This window comes from Penicillium cinerascens (assembly GCF_028974065.1).
Source record: "Penicillium cinerascens strain IBT 15544 chromosome Unknown scaffold_4_segment0_segment0, whole genome shotgun sequence".
Classification (NCBI taxonomy): Eukaryota; Fungi; Ascomycota; class Eurotiomycetes; order Eurotiales; family Aspergillaceae; genus Penicillium; species Penicillium cinerascens.
This window is the reverse complement of record NW_026695297.1, coordinates 2433188-2450035: the sequence shown is the minus strand read 5'-3', so window position 1 is coordinate 2450035 and position 16848 is coordinate 2433188. Positions and strand designations below refer to the sequence as shown.

At 50.2% G+C, this 16848-nt stretch overlaps 5 protein-coding genes across 5 annotated transcripts; 1 reads left to right on the top strand and 4 right to left on the bottom strand.

Moving 5' to 3' along the window:
* Positions 1 to 1532: 1532 nt before the first annotated feature.
* Positions 1533 to 4847, bottom strand: N7498_008902 (uncharacterized protein; the record flags this gene model as incomplete). The annotated part of the gene is made up of 4 exons (XM_058455964.1): positions 1533 to 1549; positions 1641 to 2989; positions 3359 to 4688; positions 4748 to 4847. 4 exons carry the CDS (start codon positions 4845 to 4847, stop codon positions 1533 to 1535), a joined length of 2796 nt encoding a protein of 931 aa, XP_058305952.1.
* Positions 4848 to 9156: 4309 nt separating this feature from the next.
* On the bottom strand, positions 9157 to 11139 carry N7498_008901 (putative protein kinase; the record flags this gene model as incomplete). Its single annotated transcript, XM_058455963.1, has 2 exons — positions 9157 to 9704; positions 9753 to 11139. The coding sequence occupies 2 exons, from the start codon at positions 11137 to 11139 to the stop codon at positions 9157 to 9159; spliced, it is 1935 nt and encodes a 644-aa protein (XP_058305951.1).
* Positions 11140 to 12614: 1475 nt separating this feature from the next.
* On the bottom strand, positions 12615 to 13508 carry N7498_008900 (uncharacterized protein; the record flags this gene model as incomplete). The annotated part of the gene is made up of 1 exon (XM_058455962.1): positions 12615 to 13508. The coding sequence occupies one exon, from the start codon at positions 13506 to 13508 to the stop codon at positions 12615 to 12617; it is 894 nt and encodes a 297-aa protein (XP_058305950.1).
* Positions 13509 to 13911: 403 nt separating this feature from the next.
* N7498_008899 (alpha/beta hydrolase) lies at positions 13912 to 14859 on the bottom strand (the record flags this gene model as incomplete). Its single annotated transcript, XM_058455961.1, has 1 exon — positions 13912 to 14859. The coding sequence occupies one exon, from the start codon at positions 14857 to 14859 to the stop codon at positions 13912 to 13914; it is 948 nt and encodes a 315-aa protein (XP_058305949.1).
* A 478-nt stretch (positions 14860 to 15337) lies between these two features.
* Positions 15338 to 16548, top strand: N7498_008898 (cyclase; the record flags this gene model as incomplete). Its single annotated transcript, XM_058455960.1, has 5 exons — positions 15338 to 15522; positions 15571 to 15682; positions 15732 to 15774; positions 15824 to 15931; positions 15983 to 16548. The coding sequence occupies 5 exons, from the start codon at positions 15338 to 15340 to the stop codon at positions 16546 to 16548; spliced, it is 1014 nt and encodes a 337-aa protein (XP_058305948.1).
* Positions 16549 to 16848: the final 300 nt, after the last annotated feature.

The following is a 16848-nucleotide window of genomic DNA, read 5'->3' as shown; positions in this document are numbered from 1 at the left end:
GAGGAAAGCGTGTTCTTCCATCATAGGATACAGAAGCTCCCAACATCGGCTTCCATGCCGCAGATATATAGATGCCCTTTCAAACCCTAATCACATGATGATAATCCCTAAGCCAGGTTAGCTCCATAGCTTGAATCCTGTTTCAGTATTGAACTGTGAAATACGAACGGATAAGAACTGTACCGCTATGTATTATTCTTGATCAAAAATAACCACCCTCGCCACACCGTCCTCCCAATTCAAGCATCATTGACTCCGACAAGAAGCAACCAACCCCTATACCGTTACAAAATGGCACGAAACCTGAATGTCTAGAAACGAAAGATGACTGTGCGCACGATAAGCAGCAAGAAAAGATTAACTACTGAGTACTGTGCTTTTACGAGGGAGGTCTTGAAGCCTCAACGACAGTACCGGAATTGTTTTAGATAATAAGCATGACTAGGGGAAAAGCCAAAACCTGAAGGTTGTCCTGTAAGAGCTCGCCACAGTCACCTAGTGGAGGGCGACTTCCTATTCGTGGGCGACTTCTTGATAATATTTATTTGTACTTCTCGGTTCTCGGCCAAGATTAAGTAGTGGACCGACTCTTTAACTTGGTAGCATAGTACCTGCAAAGATGAACTTTGCGGCCAGGAAAATGTGCCATGATTTCGCTCCATGTCAGCCTCTTCTCCTCCTCCAACTTCATCAACAGGCAATTGTCATCGGCCGAGTACGGCTAACGTTTGCCCTTCGCTTGATGGGGCCAGATCTGGTCACTGACTGCTTCAGTTCGCTGCTTGGCGCCACAACTTCACGACAGCGCTGAGCAAATATTTTTGGGCGCGAGTGAGTGTCAACAAGAATTTAGGTTCCGACCATTCCGACTCTATTGTAAGAATTGTCCGCCCTGCTATATCACGACTCATGCTATGGCCATCCAAGAAACTATCGCGAGAACCATGGCGCTTTTTTGTTTGCTAACGTTGAGCATAGGTTGAATCACCAGATTGATGATGGATATCTTATAGATCCGACATATCTGTATTTTTTTGCCATTTGACACAGTGTTGGGCTGCATTTGACTAATTCGTGCATTGAAAATTTACAAAGAGAAATCTGGCAAAGCAAAGCAAATGGTAGAACTCCCCATAAGATAGGCTGCAAGAGTGAAAACCCCATTATTTTGGTCTCTTAGAGAACGTAGCGGCATCATACTCCTGGGGCGAAGAGGTACCTCCCAGGAACGATGAAGCATGGAGAAGATCTACGCAGAATTCGTGGGGATAATGCTTTATCTCAAAGACATTCAGTGCTAGTCAAGACATGTTGTAATATTGAGGAATTGAGTTTCAGGAACAATACTCGTCCCGAAGCACAGCCAAGACATATTGTCGACAGTGACACTGCAACAGTGTTAGGGCGGTACTCCGGTGGCAACCAAAGTAAATTCTCCGAGTTCCAAGTGATCCAAGTACGATCACTACTTATACTAAATGCATCAAATCGTGGCGATGAGGGCTCGGAGCTAGTCGGTTCTATACCCGCAGCTAAAGAAAGACAAATACTGCCATTATCAGTTTTAAGATATAAGTTGGTGATATCAACTGGTATCGGAAAGGCGAGTTTTCCAATATCGAGCCCTTGACGGCATTCACCGTTGTTGACATCCCACACCTTGGTCGTGCTATCATCTGAGAGGGAGACTAGGATTTTCGAATCATAGGAGAAGGTGACTGAGCGGACCAAGTCGCTATGGCCATTTGGGGTCTGGAGGCATTCGCCGCTGCTCGTATCCCATACTTTGACCGTGCAATCGTATGAAGCCGAGGCGAGGAGCTTCGAATCATAGGAGAAGGTGACTGAGCGGACCGAGTCGCTATGGCCCTTTAGGGTCTGGAGGCAACTTCCACTGCTAGTATCCCACAATTTGACCGTGCGACTGTCTGAAAGCAAGGCGAGGAGCTTGGAATCATAGGAGAAGACGACCAACGAGACCGAGTGACCATAACCATCGAGGGTTTGGAGACAAGTACCGCTGCTGGTATCCCACACTTTGACCGTGTAATCGTATGAAGCCGAGGCGAGGAGCTTCGAATCATAGGAGAAGTTGACTGAGCGGACCGAGTCGCTATGGCCCTTTAAGGTCTGGAGGCATTCGCCGCTGCTCGTATCCCATACTTTGACCGTGCAATCGTATGAAGCCGAGGCGAGGAGCGTCGAATCATGGGAGAAGGTGACTGAGGTAACTAAGCCGCTATGGCCCTTTAGGGTCTGGAGGCATTCGCCGCTATTGGCATCCCATACTTTGACTATGCCATCGTCTGAACCTGAGGCGAGGACATTCGAATCATAGGTAAATGTTACTGAGTTGACCCGCTTGCTATGACCCTTTAAGGTATAGAGGCAGTGGCCGCTATTAGTATCCCACAACTTTAATGTGTTATTTTCTGAAGCTGATGAGAGGAGCTTCGAATTATGAGAGAAATCGACCGAGTTAACTGAGCCGCTATAGCCCCCGAGAGAGTTTAGGCAGTCGCTGCCAAAATCATCATCGAACGGATCATATGCGTAGATGCCTGAAGCTGAGGCAAGAAGCTTCGAGTCATGAGAGAAGGTAACAAAGTTGACCCACTCACTATGACCTTTGAGGGTCTGGAGGCATTCACCATTGCTGGTTTCCCACACCTTGATCGTCTGATCAACTGAAGCCGAGGCGAGGAGCCTTGAATCATTCGAAAAGGTGACCGAGTTGACCGAGTCGTTATGACCCTCGAAGGTCTGGAGGCATTCGCCGCTATCAGCATTCCACACCTTGATCATGCCATCGTCCGAACCTGAGGCGAGGAGTTTCGAATCATGGGAAAATATGACTGAGTTGACCCGCTTGCTATGACCCTCAAGGGTCTGGAGGCAAGCGCTCCAATCATCTGGCATGGCTGGCTTCGCAATTACCCAAGCCGGTTCCTTTGCCCGGAATTGTTTTCTAGTTAGGCTGCCGGCGGGGCTAAATATCAAGCACGAAGCGTATACTTGAAGCGGTCTATCCTCAATCACTGCTTTATGGTATAGGATAAATCGAGATGCATCTCGAACTCTATCGATCAGCCGTGAGTTCTCCGTTGTTCTCTAAAACGATCCTGTTAATATACTCTCGTGGTCGCATCTAGGAGAACGGACCATTGAGAAACTCTCGAGCTTCAGCATTGAAGCTACTCCCTCTGGTAAACTTCTTAAGAGACTAAGCGCCTCGAGCCAGTGGAGGTAGTCCCGACACAAGAAATTCATGATTGGGCCGCTATGTTGGAGAAATTTGTCTGTGACATTTGTCAGAGAGCACGCGCTGAAGTGATCAACCCAGTAGACACAAGCGTACCGTAGGGCAACTAGCGGGTCTGGATCCGGCTGCTTAACCATGTGGATTGGGTATCCAGGGTGAAAGAGGCTGTAGATGTCGCATCGTAGCGCACCAGACATAGCTTGCAACGACTTTAAGGCAATAAAATCGTGTACTCCATCTTTTCCGTGCGGAAAAACTTCATGAACCGCGTCTCGAAGCAGAAAGTCCTTGGCCGACTGATGAACAAGAGAGATCGTGCGTCCCCGCAATGTGAGGAAAGAACCACAAAGCCCTACAATCTCTGCTAGATCTAAATCGTCCACGACTTCTTCAGGCAAGTCCATACAAAACGGTAATTCATCCAACGTGATAGGTCGGTAAACGGTCGTGATAACGCTCAGAAGCGACTTGCAAAGTTCAGCATCATCTGAATCGTCGATTTGACCTAGCATACGCCGATAAAGCTCATCAAGGCCCGAAGGGAATTCTTTCAACTTCTTTTGGACGTGTCTCCGAGGGACATCGGCGAGTGCCTTGCACACCAAGGCTACCCAGAGAAAGGTTCCATGTGCGTTTGACAACAAGTGTCGGGAAACAGCATCGCAGATCTCATTAGTATATTTTTTTTGTTCACTCAATTTCTGAACTTTGTAGTGGATAAAAGCGGCGACAGCCTTTGAGACAGACTTCTCATTTAATTCAAGCCAAAGCTTTGTTTTTTGCTTTACCGCGTCGAGAGTCCCTTCAATAGCTGGCCAGTTACGGCTCGAGACGATCCATTTGATATGTGGGTATACTGATGATTTCTGAGCAAGGAGGTCAAGGAGTCGATTTAGGCCCGTAGTACATTCGTCGAGAGCATCGATGATTAAATAGGTGGTCTGTAACCTCAGATCCTTGAGGATACCGGTGAGGATTTCTGACAGAGCTTCCCACGCATTAACATCTTCAAAAGTCTGCTTTCCAGCCTTATCGTACTGGCGCCGTATATAAGAGACGAGAGATGGCTGCTGCTCAACTAGCATGAAGATAAGGCCGCGAAGGACTGCAGTCGCGTGGTTTAACCGTACGTCGGTAGCCTGGCAGAAAAAGAACGACACGACAGCAGAGTCAGAAGCGATCAACAGCTCGTCGATAATTCCGCACAGGAGCATCGTTTTACCCTTCCCAGGGTCCCCTTTTACCCAGAGCAACTGACATTGCTCCTGAGAGCGCCATTGTTTGAAATCAGCATGTTCAAGAATCCAGCAATATGCGTCTTTGAGTAGCCCACCCTTGTCCTTCTCGATACGATCCTTGTCATGGCGAGGATTGGTCGTCTGCAAATCCCGCAGGCATGCTCGATTTGCCGATATCTCAAACTGCTCTGAGACAGTACATAGATATTAGTGCGAATTCGGCTAACATGGTATTTTCAACACCTACCGGTGGTGGGATTAAAATTTGCGGTGATAGGACCATAATTTTGCCCTATCTGAAGTCCAGAGTTCGAGCCGCTAATGGAGGTCGTAGACGACAAAGCCATTGTGAGGTGAACGGATGTGATTAGGCGCAACGCCAAATGAAAGTCGACCGCCAACCCTGTCAGAGCACGTAATATAAGGGTCAATCAGCGGTGAAAAGAACTCTTTATTGCTATACCCCTGAATCTGGCAATTTATGGGGGGTTCTGATTACATAAGAAATAATTAACGTAATTCCCGGCCGACCTGGCCACCCGCCCGTCCCGGCCACCCACCCCCATTAGAAGATTTTAAATCGGCATATCTCAACCAAAACGGATTAATTGATATAAAACTAGTGATTATTACAACGATTGATCTTATGCCCAATCACCCCGCACCCGCTACACCTTGGCGGAGCCCTTTTGGCTGGCTGATCTGGCTAATTAGGCAGATCGCCCTGCGCATGCGATGCTAACCTAATACCTTCAACTGGTTGGTTTAGCTGCTGAGCTAGCTGTAGGCCCTCTTCGACCCATAGGCCATCTTCACAGGGTATCTGCCTAGTTGACCGATTGCGTTTTTGTCGTTTCTTCTCGTTCGCTGCGCGTAGATTCGCATTTTCTTGCGCTAGTAGCGCAGTGTTGTGTAGCGATATGTAGTGGCCTTTGATAATCTGATCTAGTATAGTTTTTGATGGGCTCGGAGGGCTAGTTGACCGTTGCTTTAGTAGATCCTTAAGCATCGAAGCTTGCTTTTGGAGCTGAATAACAGTTTTTGGCGTTTTTGGGGTGAATTGGCTCGATCTGCTGCTTAGTCGACTACCCGGTGGTGTAGGCGTTCGGAGTGAGATATTAAGTTTTGAAAGCACCCTTTCTGGATCGATTGGCACTAGACTAGTAGCTACGAAGCTATTTCGAATAGTATTTGGTTGAAAGGCTTCTAGCCGCGCGCGTTGGTAATCGTCCAAGAAATCAAACTTGTCGATATGGTTATAGCCTACACGCGCAAGATCGCTTACGAAGCGACCGTACGCGCGTTTAAGTATAGCAAAACACCCAACATTAAGCGGTTGTAGAAGATGCGAAGAATGCGCAGGCATACAAAGCGATATAATATCGTTTTCTGCGCAGATTCGGTCGAATTGGGGTGTAAGATGGCTTCCGTGGCCATCAAGAATCAATAGACGATATTTGCCTCGCGTATGGGTAGTAGTCGCTGGAATAAAGAGTTTTTGTAGCCACCGTAGGCCAATCTTATCGGTAGTCCAGCCGTTATTTGAGACCTCGATTCGCCAGTCTCTTGGTAGGTTATCAAACCAACCCGTAATAGCAACTTGGCCCTTAAAGATCACGCATAGCGGTAGCGAATAACCATCCGCGTAGATTGCTTCGATAGCAGTAACCCATTCGCGATTTCCTGGCTGCAGAATAGATCGCCGACCGTAGTATTCTGCCCGCGTAACCACCTTCTGCGCTGAAATAAGACCCATTGCAAATCCTGTCTCATCAAAGTTGTAGATATCCTCCGATTGTATACCGTTCTCATCGATAACGCGTTGTACAGTCGCAAACCACTGTCGTAGCGATTTCGGGTCTTCGTTTAGGGCGCGCTGGTAGTCATATCTTCTTGAGAAGCGTGTGCGAAGCTCATCGCGCCGTTGAATAAAGGTTGATGGCCAATTTTTGCCTACACTAGGCGGAGGGGTCTCGCCGCGCGCAGTAAGTAGGATATTAGCCATATCTCGCACAGTAGATGGCCTAGGCGCTGCTCCACGCGTATCCATAGAGATAATCCACCTAGTAAGCGAATCCTCTTCGTATTGGGTCAATTTATGACCAGATGGGCGTTTCTCAGCGCGTGAGGTTTGGCCGTGGGCGCGCGTTTGTAGTGTTGAACGCGGTATTGCGTATAGCTTCGCTACTGCGCGGAGAGATTTGATGCGGCCATTTTTAATATCATTAAGGGCTAATAAGATCTTGCCCTCCTGATTGGCTAATTTCTGCGAAGATTCAGAGCGTTTTGGTGGCATAATAGGTGGTTGAAGTAGGTAGGTAGGTAGGAAGACGCGGTTTTGGATGGGGTGGCCAGGACGGCCGGGTGGCCAGGTCGGCCGGGAATTACGTTAGTTACATCGGATTATCCAATAATTCGGTCTCCATAGTCTGGTTCGTTCCGACACCTAATCCCCGTCACTGCGGGATCCCCGTCACTTTGTAGAGAAACCGTCAAATTTACTAACCATCTAGCTAATTATCACTAAAAAATAGCTCTCCTACCTCTCTCACCTCTCTCTCGCGCATATAATCGCTCTTTGAATACTATCCTCCGATCTCTATGCGGGTTCGAAGCTATGCACTTTCTTAAACTGCCTAGCCAGCATCCGCTTATCCTTGGCTATTTCTTCCTCCTTCCTGGCTATAATTGACCGATTTGCATCGCGTGTGGTCAATATACCAGGCTGGGCTCCTATGTATAGGGCCCGATGTAATCCGCTGCGGCCTGTCCTTGAGCTTCCACAGGTCCGTTTCGGACGTTATCTCCAACCCAGGACTAACTAGTGTCACTCCGGTTTATCAAGATAGTATAATGCTACCTGACGGTAGAGCAACGCGAATGCGATCACAGTAAGCGTGAACAATATCCACCGCATCGCATCCCTCCAGTCCGATATTAAGTCACGCACATGCATTGCGCCCAAGATTGTCGTGGAGATGGAAGCTGGCCAGAACATAAGGTTCACCCAGAGAGGCGCAGTTTCCCATTTGCGTGTCGCAAGGGCGCAGCTCCAGGATCCTATTGCTTGAAGTGCGATGCTGACCCACAAGGCCCGTGTATAATTGGGATGGAGACGTGGAGGGTAGTCGGACGAGTCGGATGAAGTAGATAACGACGACGACATTTTTGTTTGTTCGGTTGCCATGTTCTCTTCGAGCTATGATCAACTGCGATTGCTGTACTGTTGTTGCGGAGCAGGCGTAAAGAGGAGTTGTTGTCCGTAGGAAAGGTCGGCAACAGACGAAAACGATTGGATATTGGAATAGCGTAATTCACAAGCCACCCGGCCACCCAAGCCACCCGGCCACCTAACCACCTACTTTTATTTTATATCTAGTCTTTTCAACCAAAACGCCTTTATATTTACCAAATTATCTCTGATTACATTGATTTGCCCTATGCCCAACCTGATTACATAAAGAACACGTAAACTGACGTCGTTGCGCTGGTGCTACCGCCTGCTGAATAGGCTGGCTGGGTGCTGCTAGAGACGGTGCCGTAGGCTGTATAATAGGCTCATGGGCTTGTAAATACTCCTGAGCTTCCTGCACTGACATACCAGCTTCGTAGGCTATGCGTCTATTAACCCGTGCGCGCTTTTGCTTCTGCGCTGCGTTGGCAGGGCGGAATTCCTTAACTTCTTGCTTAAGTAATATACCATTCTGCATAGCGAGCTGGCAGCCCTTGATAAGCTGGTTTAACGCGGTCTGCGAGGGCGATGGGGGGCTATTTGAGCGTCGTTTTAGGAAAGCCTGGATTGACGCTCCTTGTTTAAGTAATTCGGCGACGGTCGCTGGTGTTTTAGGGGTAAAAACGCTTGATCGGCTGCTTAGGCGGCTGCCTGAGGGTGTAGCCTATGGAGTATCTAAACCTATTTAATAGGTTTGTAGCGAAGCTAGGCAAGGCCAGCCTTTTGTTTCGATAAAGTTGCCGCTTTAGAAGCGTCTTAACCTACCTCATCTAAAGGTCCACGTAAGCTTGGTATAGACTGTTCGTTATTGCAATCTTTTTGACTTTCTGTTAAATTGAGTTATCTTTTCTATAGGTTCCAGGGACATAACCATTCCTTTCGTGCTATAGGCGATGCCTCTTGTCGCGCTAAGCAAAGAAGTTTTTCCTGCCCATCGTCATATGCAGTACTATACAGAGGTCAGAGGTAGTGCCAAAATAAACAGTGGGACATAGAATTGAGTATTTAAGTGAAAGGCGCTTAAATAGATTTACCTAAGACTGGGCATGATCACTGGGCCTGAGTCCGCAATGAGATCTACTCACTAAGCCTGAGCCTGAGCGCCATCACCAAAGCGGCGGCAGGTAAAATAGGAAAGCCCGCAAGCTAGGGAAAATCCGGTACGTATAGGTGCATATGAAAGGTTAAAAAAGGGTATAATAGTTGCTCTAGCCAGAATCGTCACCGAAAGAAAGAAAGAAACCCAGATGACCGTTACGGTCATGTCAACATGCCTCATCATAAAGAAGTAAAGGGGAATAAAGATAGAAAGAAGGGGAATATGTATGGATAGAAGTGGTTGTGTGGTGAAAAGGGTAAGATGGAAATAGTAAGGAGAGGGGGAAAAAAGAAGAAAGACGGCAAACATGCGCGCGAGGCCAGCTCTACGGCACTTCTTTATCGCCTCGTTTGAGGCCGGCAGGGACATCAATGGCATCGCATACCCAAGGCAAGGCAGCAATCTCATCGAGTGACTTGCGCTTGGTGTTGCGCTTGAGTAGACCCTCCACGCAGTCACGGGCACCATCGAGACCTTGCCCCTTTTCAGGATCCCACTCTTCGTCTTCGTTGGCGTATCGGTACCAGCTCCACTCGCAACGGGCAATGCGATGCGGTGTGCGGGCCCTGAGTTTAGCTGGGTCACCACGAGTGCCGGGAAGCACGTCGAATGGCAGACGGTTCTCCATGATGGCGTACAGAAGCACGCCAAGGGCCCACGCGTCGGTCGCACGGCCATCATACGATTGTCCCATAAGAATCTCCGGTGCCGCATAATCTTCGCTACCGCATCTAGTCTTCAACAGCGGACACTCAGGTGGTTCGGGGATGCGTCTTGACAGTCCCAGATCGCTGAGAACAACTACTGCACGGTCGTAAGTACGCCAATCTGTCACATCCTCCAGGGCGTGGGAGGGCATGGTGAGCAGAACATCTGTCATGGGATTAGCAACGTTTCATCCCTCCAAGGAAGAAATCTCACTCTCTAATTTGATGTCCCGGTGAACAATGTAACGAGAATGAAGATAGCGCACGGCATCGACTAACTCGGCGAAGATACGTTGAATCAAGCCAGGCGAAATCGGTTGACCGCCAGAGGTTGCAAACTCAAACAGATCACCACCGGGACAATAGTCCAGAACAAGCAAGGCGCGCTTCTCATCGCTTCCGAATGCCTTGAGTTGAACCAAAGACGGGTGGTTCACCGACTTTAGAATATCGACTTCGCGCTTCAAAGATATCTCAAGTCGTTCCTCATCTGCACCCCCGGCTGGGCCATGCTCGATAATTTTGACCGCGACTAGCTTCTGAGTGGCAGCAGGCGCGGCAGTCTCACCACGACCGTCGACGTCAGGCGATAATGGTGTCTGCACCATTTGCTCCACGCGTGCGGCCAGGCAGACCTTGCTGAAGGTGCCCTGACCCAGCACGCGAAGCTTTCGGTACATTCGGGCTTGCTGTGTGCGAATCGATTTCACCGAATAGATTTCATCGGAGGCCGAGAACGGCACGGGATGTTGAGTGACCTGTTCCGTGTCACTGTCCCAATATCCACTGCCACTACTGCGAGGCGGGCTCGGAGGGCGAACAGTAGGCAGGGCGATACCTCGACGCACGGCCAAGTATTGTTCGCGGTGGAGGCCGGCTGATTTCGAGTCCGTACTTGACGACGGAGCGATACCATGAGCAGCTGCACCGGAAACGGCAATCGGACGAGGCAGACTCGTTCGGCCAGGCGGTGCATAGTCGCTGAGACTGCGGTTGCGCACATGTTTTGTGGGTGAGTCGTGGCGAAGTTGGCCCGGCACTGGTGAATTCTCCCCCATACCGTCAAGCCCGTTGTATGTTTTCCCGCGAGAGCGTGACACTGGTGGACTCAGCATCTGCGAAGAATCGCTCAGGCGCAAACTAGATGCGCTTCGCGATGCAGCGGACGATGTGCGAGATAGAGACGGCAGGTCTCCGCGCCGCCACGGTGATGATCCGCCGATGGGAGATGGCAGAGGAGTGATATCGCCCATAGCATTCAGCTGGGGCGAGGACATAAACGAGGCGGGTGATAAAGAGCCCGCACTCGAGATGGGAGGGGCGATAAGCGCGCGCAGACTGGGAGTCCGCTGCAGGATGCTTCCGGAGGATACGCTGAGGGAGGCTAATGGATCGGAATCGCGATTCGAGCTGGTCGGACGAATACTGGGCAAGTCGGTTCGGATCTGGAGCGAGGGCAGTATCGACGACGGCGAATGAAGTACGGAAGGCGCGTGGTCTACTGCAGGTTCGTTCATCTCCAGACGCCTGAGGGCTTCGCCACGGTTGATTGCGGCATCTTGGCTGGACCTTTCGGTCGATCCGGACTCGGGGAACTGCATCGATGGGAGCCGCAAGCGGAGGCAAATCCTACGAGATTAGAGAGACCGAAAACAAGAGTTGTGTCTCAGCCTCCAGACCTAAATCGGCCTTAGCGCGGGGGGAGTAAGACCCGTTGAGGGTCAACGGCCTTATGGCAAGGCAAACGCCAAACTGGCATGCAAAGAAGGAAATGATGAGTTCACAGGTGGTTGAAAAGAAATGAGGAAGAAACGGGGAAAACAGGAAAGCAAAAGTCAGCTGACGGAGATCGCACCCCGCATCCGGAATCGCCAGATTGGGACGCGCCTGGTTTTGTTCCCTAGATCTATATTTAGAGAGGCTGATGGGGATGGATCTTGCATATGCTTCATTGAAGGCACACAATCGCCAGTCCGTACTGCAATGCTTGTGCTCGATACTCAAATCCCGAAAGTCCACATCTAGAATGACGATACCCTGAGCAATAGAAGTATGCTAGACATCGAGACGGCTGGGGGAAGGAAACCGGCCATCCCTATATGGCAAGGGTGAGGCTAATCTTCTGCAATACGAGCTTACATTTTTCGAGGGGTTCGGCGGCAAACGAGGAAGGATTGTCGCGTTCTTGGTTTTTCTGGGTTTGTGGAGGGCCGAGTTCTACCACAGACGCAGGGGCCAGCGCTTGTGAGCTACTTACAGTATGAGGCAGTTGTGGTTCGACGGAATTTGACTGGCATTGTTGACAAAATGAGCGCACGTGTGGATTACCTTGAGTGATTTTTCTACTGGTCCATGGGTAAAGTTGCCGGATTATTCCAGGGGCTACCCTCAAGTATTCGTGGAGGTTGGGAAGCAGACTCGGGAGGGATGCACATCTCCGAGGTAAAACACCCCATGGATGCAGCATGGCGCCGACCATGCATGTAAGCAACAGACACAGAATCGTCAGGAAAAGGGGCTGGGGAAGACCTTCTGAAGTCATTCAAATCCTATACTTCGCAGCGACGGACGTGTCACGGGGTACAGGGTTTCCATACTTGCCTAGCATTGGACGCTACGAGATTTGCAGATCTCCTAGCAAGGTCCCAGCCTTTTCTGCTGACCTGGTGAGCTATGAATAGAGCACCGCAAGACTACGCAATGCCCCCAACCTCGGGAGGCTGGCAGATTGAATCTTGACGGGCGAACAAGCAATCGCCAAGCCCCGCTGTGGGTCGATCTGGCCTCGATTCCGGCCTGATCGATACAGATCGAGGCGAACGGAGTTGCACTAACTTTTGCAAGGCAAGGGCACGATGGTGGAGGTAGTCACGCTCGCCTAACCAGTCCCAGGAATGGCGGAAGCGTGTCATAGTCGGTACGTTACCGATTTGCTCGACCACCGAGGGCGGGGTTGACAACACAACCTCGCATTTTGGAACATTGTTTCATGCCACTTCAATACTTCAGCTTAAAATCGATATGAAATGATACACAAACCACAAACAAAAATGTCATTTGCGTCAACTCTGTTCAACTAAAACCGGTTCTCCGGAAGGATCAATTTCCCTGCCAGTTCACCGTAAGCGCCCTCCACTTCACTGATCGCCTGTCCTTGCACCCAGTAGCCCTTGCCAGTAGGATTCTCAGCAGCCGCAGCAGCAATAACTCCCCACGCAACGTCCTCCGGTGAGCTCTTGAGGGTGTCGGGGCTAGTTGCCGCCTGAAGACCTTCCACCATAGGAGTTAAGGTCAACCAAGGAGCAATCCAAGATATCGAGATCCCCGAGTCCACCACCTCGCTGATCTGAGACGTGGCCCGACACAATCCCAGTACGGCGTGCTTACTAGCTGTATACAGCGGCTGCGAGGAAACCGGAACGTAGGATGCGGCAGATCCAATGACCACGATACGGCCCCCACCGTGCTGTTTCATGTGGTGGATGCCCAATTTCAGTCCAAAGATGACGGAATTGACATTGATATCGATGAGCTGGGTGGATGGTTTCTCAAGAGTATCCCCTTGTATGCTGCGCTCATCTGCCAGGTAATTGTGTCGGACTTGCGAGTTCATCCGCGCATGCTTTTCCACGTCGTGGGTCTGCAAGAGAGCGACTTCCGGGTTGACAGCCGCATTGCAGACCATCAGGCTGATAGATCCCACCGTCTTCTTGACGTGATCGAACAAAGCCAATTGTTGGTCCCAGTTGTTCACGTCGCAGACTTGCCATGTCGCCTGCTTGCCAATTGTGGCACATGCCTTTTTCAGATCTTCTTCCCGCAAATCAACAAGGACTACACGCGCACCATGCTGCGCAAGAAGAGCTGCTGTTGCAAAGCCGATTCCTCGAGCAGCGCCGGTAACGAGGGCCACGCGGTCTTGAATGAGACTGTGAACGATGTCAGGATTGGGTCTCGGAGTGGATGCCATTGCTAAAATAAAAATAAAATGCTGGGGTAGAGACGAAGGTTTCCCGGGGAGGGCACGCCTCTTATACGCCAGGCCCACTCGGCCCCGGCTGTTACAATCTCCGTCCATGACTTCATCCGCCAAGCACCGACGGTCCTCTCTCGTTTATCCGAGCCAGGTATATTTTGGAACCTCTACTTCTCTCGCTAGTAAACCAGCTCAGTACTCCGTTATCTTAGACAGGGAGTTCTCCTTAAATATGTCGAGCTATTAATTTGTCTATTGCGTTTTCAAAGTAACCGACTTGTAATCTCTTCGTGGTTTTCCTATGTATTTCTCGACCCATGGAACTTTCCCACGACTGAATATAGCAGATTTATTTCTCACTGATGTATAAGATTTCCACATGCACGTCCAGCCGCCTTCAAAAGTTCATCGCGGCCTTGTCTCGATTAGCAATGGCCTGCTGTACCACCTTCGAGAGTGGCGCAAATGCCTCAAATCCATGTGGGCAGCCGGGATAAACATGGCATTCTGTGGGGATATTAGCCTCCACAAAGCGTTTTGCATATTCCAAGCTTTCGTGTACAAAAATGTCCAACTGTGGACAGTCTATGTATAGCGGAGGAAGCCCTTCGACGCTTTCAACCCGAGCAGGCGCAGCATATGCGTCGATCCAGTCGGACCCTGCGTCAGAACCCAGGTATGCCGTCCATCCGGTGATGTTGTCCACTTCGTTCCAGAATGCCAGTTCACCCGCATGATTGGTCGTTGTCCGATCGTCCAACATCGGGTACACCAGAATCTGCTTCGCAATCGGCGGCGACAGTGCACGGTCTCGAGCTCGAAGCGTCAAGGCAGCCGCTAACCCACCGCCTGCACTTTCGCCCATGAGTGCAATGCGCGAATGATCGATGGATAGCCGCTCTGCGTTTGCATAAACCCATTCGAGTGCTGTCCAGCAATCGTTCAGGGGTGTGGGGTACGGATGCTCTGGGGACAATCGATAATCGATAGTGAGGATCTGCACCCCGGTTCGTTGTACCGACCCAACATGCGGCACGGAGCATTGTTCGGCGCTCAGTGAAAAGTATCCTCCGCCGTGGATATGAACGATAGCCGGTTCACCACCGTCACGAGGCTCTTGCATCGGACGGAAGTGATAGACCGCCACTTCGTGACCATTGGTAGTGGGGACTCGGTGAACGAGATTCTCAACGCCATCGGGCATTGCAGGCAAAGGTCTCGTCAAGGCGGCCATCATGGATCGTCTGGTCGCGACATCATGAAGTGGCGCACGCTCAGCCTGTGCGAGCTGTTGCAGCACTGGTGCTGCTTCCTTAAGAAATTCCGGATCGTAGCTGAGAGGCATCGCTGCTAGCAAGTGGGAGAATCAAGTGATAGAAACGTGTTTGCGTAGTTGCCTGAAATCCCACGCAAGCATTTTATCTTCAACCTCGCGGCTGTTCAGTGCCGAGCCTTCTTCTCTCGGCACTCATTTACTTCTTCCGCTTCCTTCATCCATACACAATCCGAGGCTCCGGATTTCATTTGCGATTGAGTTTACGGAAGACACCGTCTTTCGCTGCCGAGCGATTCGGCTCGTCGCGGGCTCCACAGGCGGGCGGGGAACAGCGCATTAGGTAGGCAACGGCGAGGCCCTGGATGATCCACATTCCCCAATCTTTCGAACAACAGAACCTGACAGCTCGCTGTAGATTGCCGGTTACGATATCCAACAGCCGGTGCCTTGGTACATCGCAGCTTCCCGACTAAGACGGGAAACATCCAGGTTGCGCAGACGGTGCGACGGCCATACCACTATTGTTCACTTGAAACGATTCTCACTCATGACTCTCTCATTGCCCGACTTTGATGACTTGCCGCCCGTTGAGGGCGTGCCCCAGGGTTGTGCGTGGGGTATCTTCGACCAAGATGGCCAAAAAGATGTCTACGGGACACTGAATCTACTAACGCCCGATGTGGTCAAGGCCGCTGCGGAGGAAGTTCGTCACGGTATCTCGATTTCACTCAAGTTAGACTGGTCTCTTCTCCACGCGGCAACATGCTAACCACGGAATAGCTGGCCTATCGGGAGCATCAAAATCCCTGGATTCTTTCGAAAGAGCCTCAATCACACGGTCGTGAAGCTTGAAGACCCGCATGCAAACTTGCACTATGGATTTGATGACGAGGTAAATGAAGCACAATGTTTTGCCTGGCATGGCGGTTAATGGCAAATAGGTCGAATTCAATACTCAGGCCAGCAGCCAGTGGGATAGTCTCTGTATGTCTGATCCACGTGCGACTTTGAACAACAGCTAATTATCTAACAGGTCACTTCATGCATCTTCCAACTGGAAAGACGTACAACGGAGTCACCCCTACCGTGAAGGACATGCAAAATCCTACCAAAGGTTCTCAAAAGCTTCCCACCCTTGACCGTGAGTAAGCACCCGACACTCTGTGCCTATCATTATGCTAACATCACCGAGACTGGCACGACCGTGGCTGCGTTGCTGGACGAGGTGTTCTCATCGACTTCAAGTCATACGCGGATGCCGAAGGACTCAAGTACGACCCATTCAGTGGTTTTCGCATTGGAATTGCCGACATCGAAGCAGTTGCAGCCTACCAGGGAGTCACCTTCCGACAGGGCGATATCCTAATCATCCGATTCGGAGTCACCGAGGCACTGGGCCAGATGACTCCCGACGAGCAAACCTCTGCCTTGTCGACTTATAGTTACTGCGGTGTCGACGGTACCAAAGAGATGGCCCGCTGGCTGTGGAACCAGCACTTTGCTGCCATTGCCAGCGACAATGTTGCGGTCGAGGCTATGCCCCCTATCGTCGATGGGGAAACGAAGCCATTGACGCAGCTTGTTCTTCACCAATGGTGCTTGAGTCTTTTTGGCATGCCGCTCGGAGAGCTTTGGTATCTCAAAACTTTAGCCACGCATTGCAAGGGAAACCAGAAGTACACTTTCCTTCTGACTTCAGCACCGCTGAATGTACCTGGAGCTGTTGGCAGCCCCCCAAATGCGCTTGCACTTCTTTGATATGTAATATGGTATCCCAGAGATACATAATTGGTCATCTGATGAATTCCCAGGTCTAGCAATTGTCAAGGACCACTACTATCCAAAGATTAAACCTATGATCTTGAAACATAATAGTACGTCGAGGTGACCAACTCTGTATCACGTCGAAAGTGAACAAGTAGGCACAACTTAACGTCATGTCTCGAATCAATGACAGGGCTAAAATAGATTTACTCAGAATGAAGCCCAAAGAAATAACAATTGTGGCAATATACATGACTGTCCTTATATATCTAATCAATTTCCACAGTCTGAGAT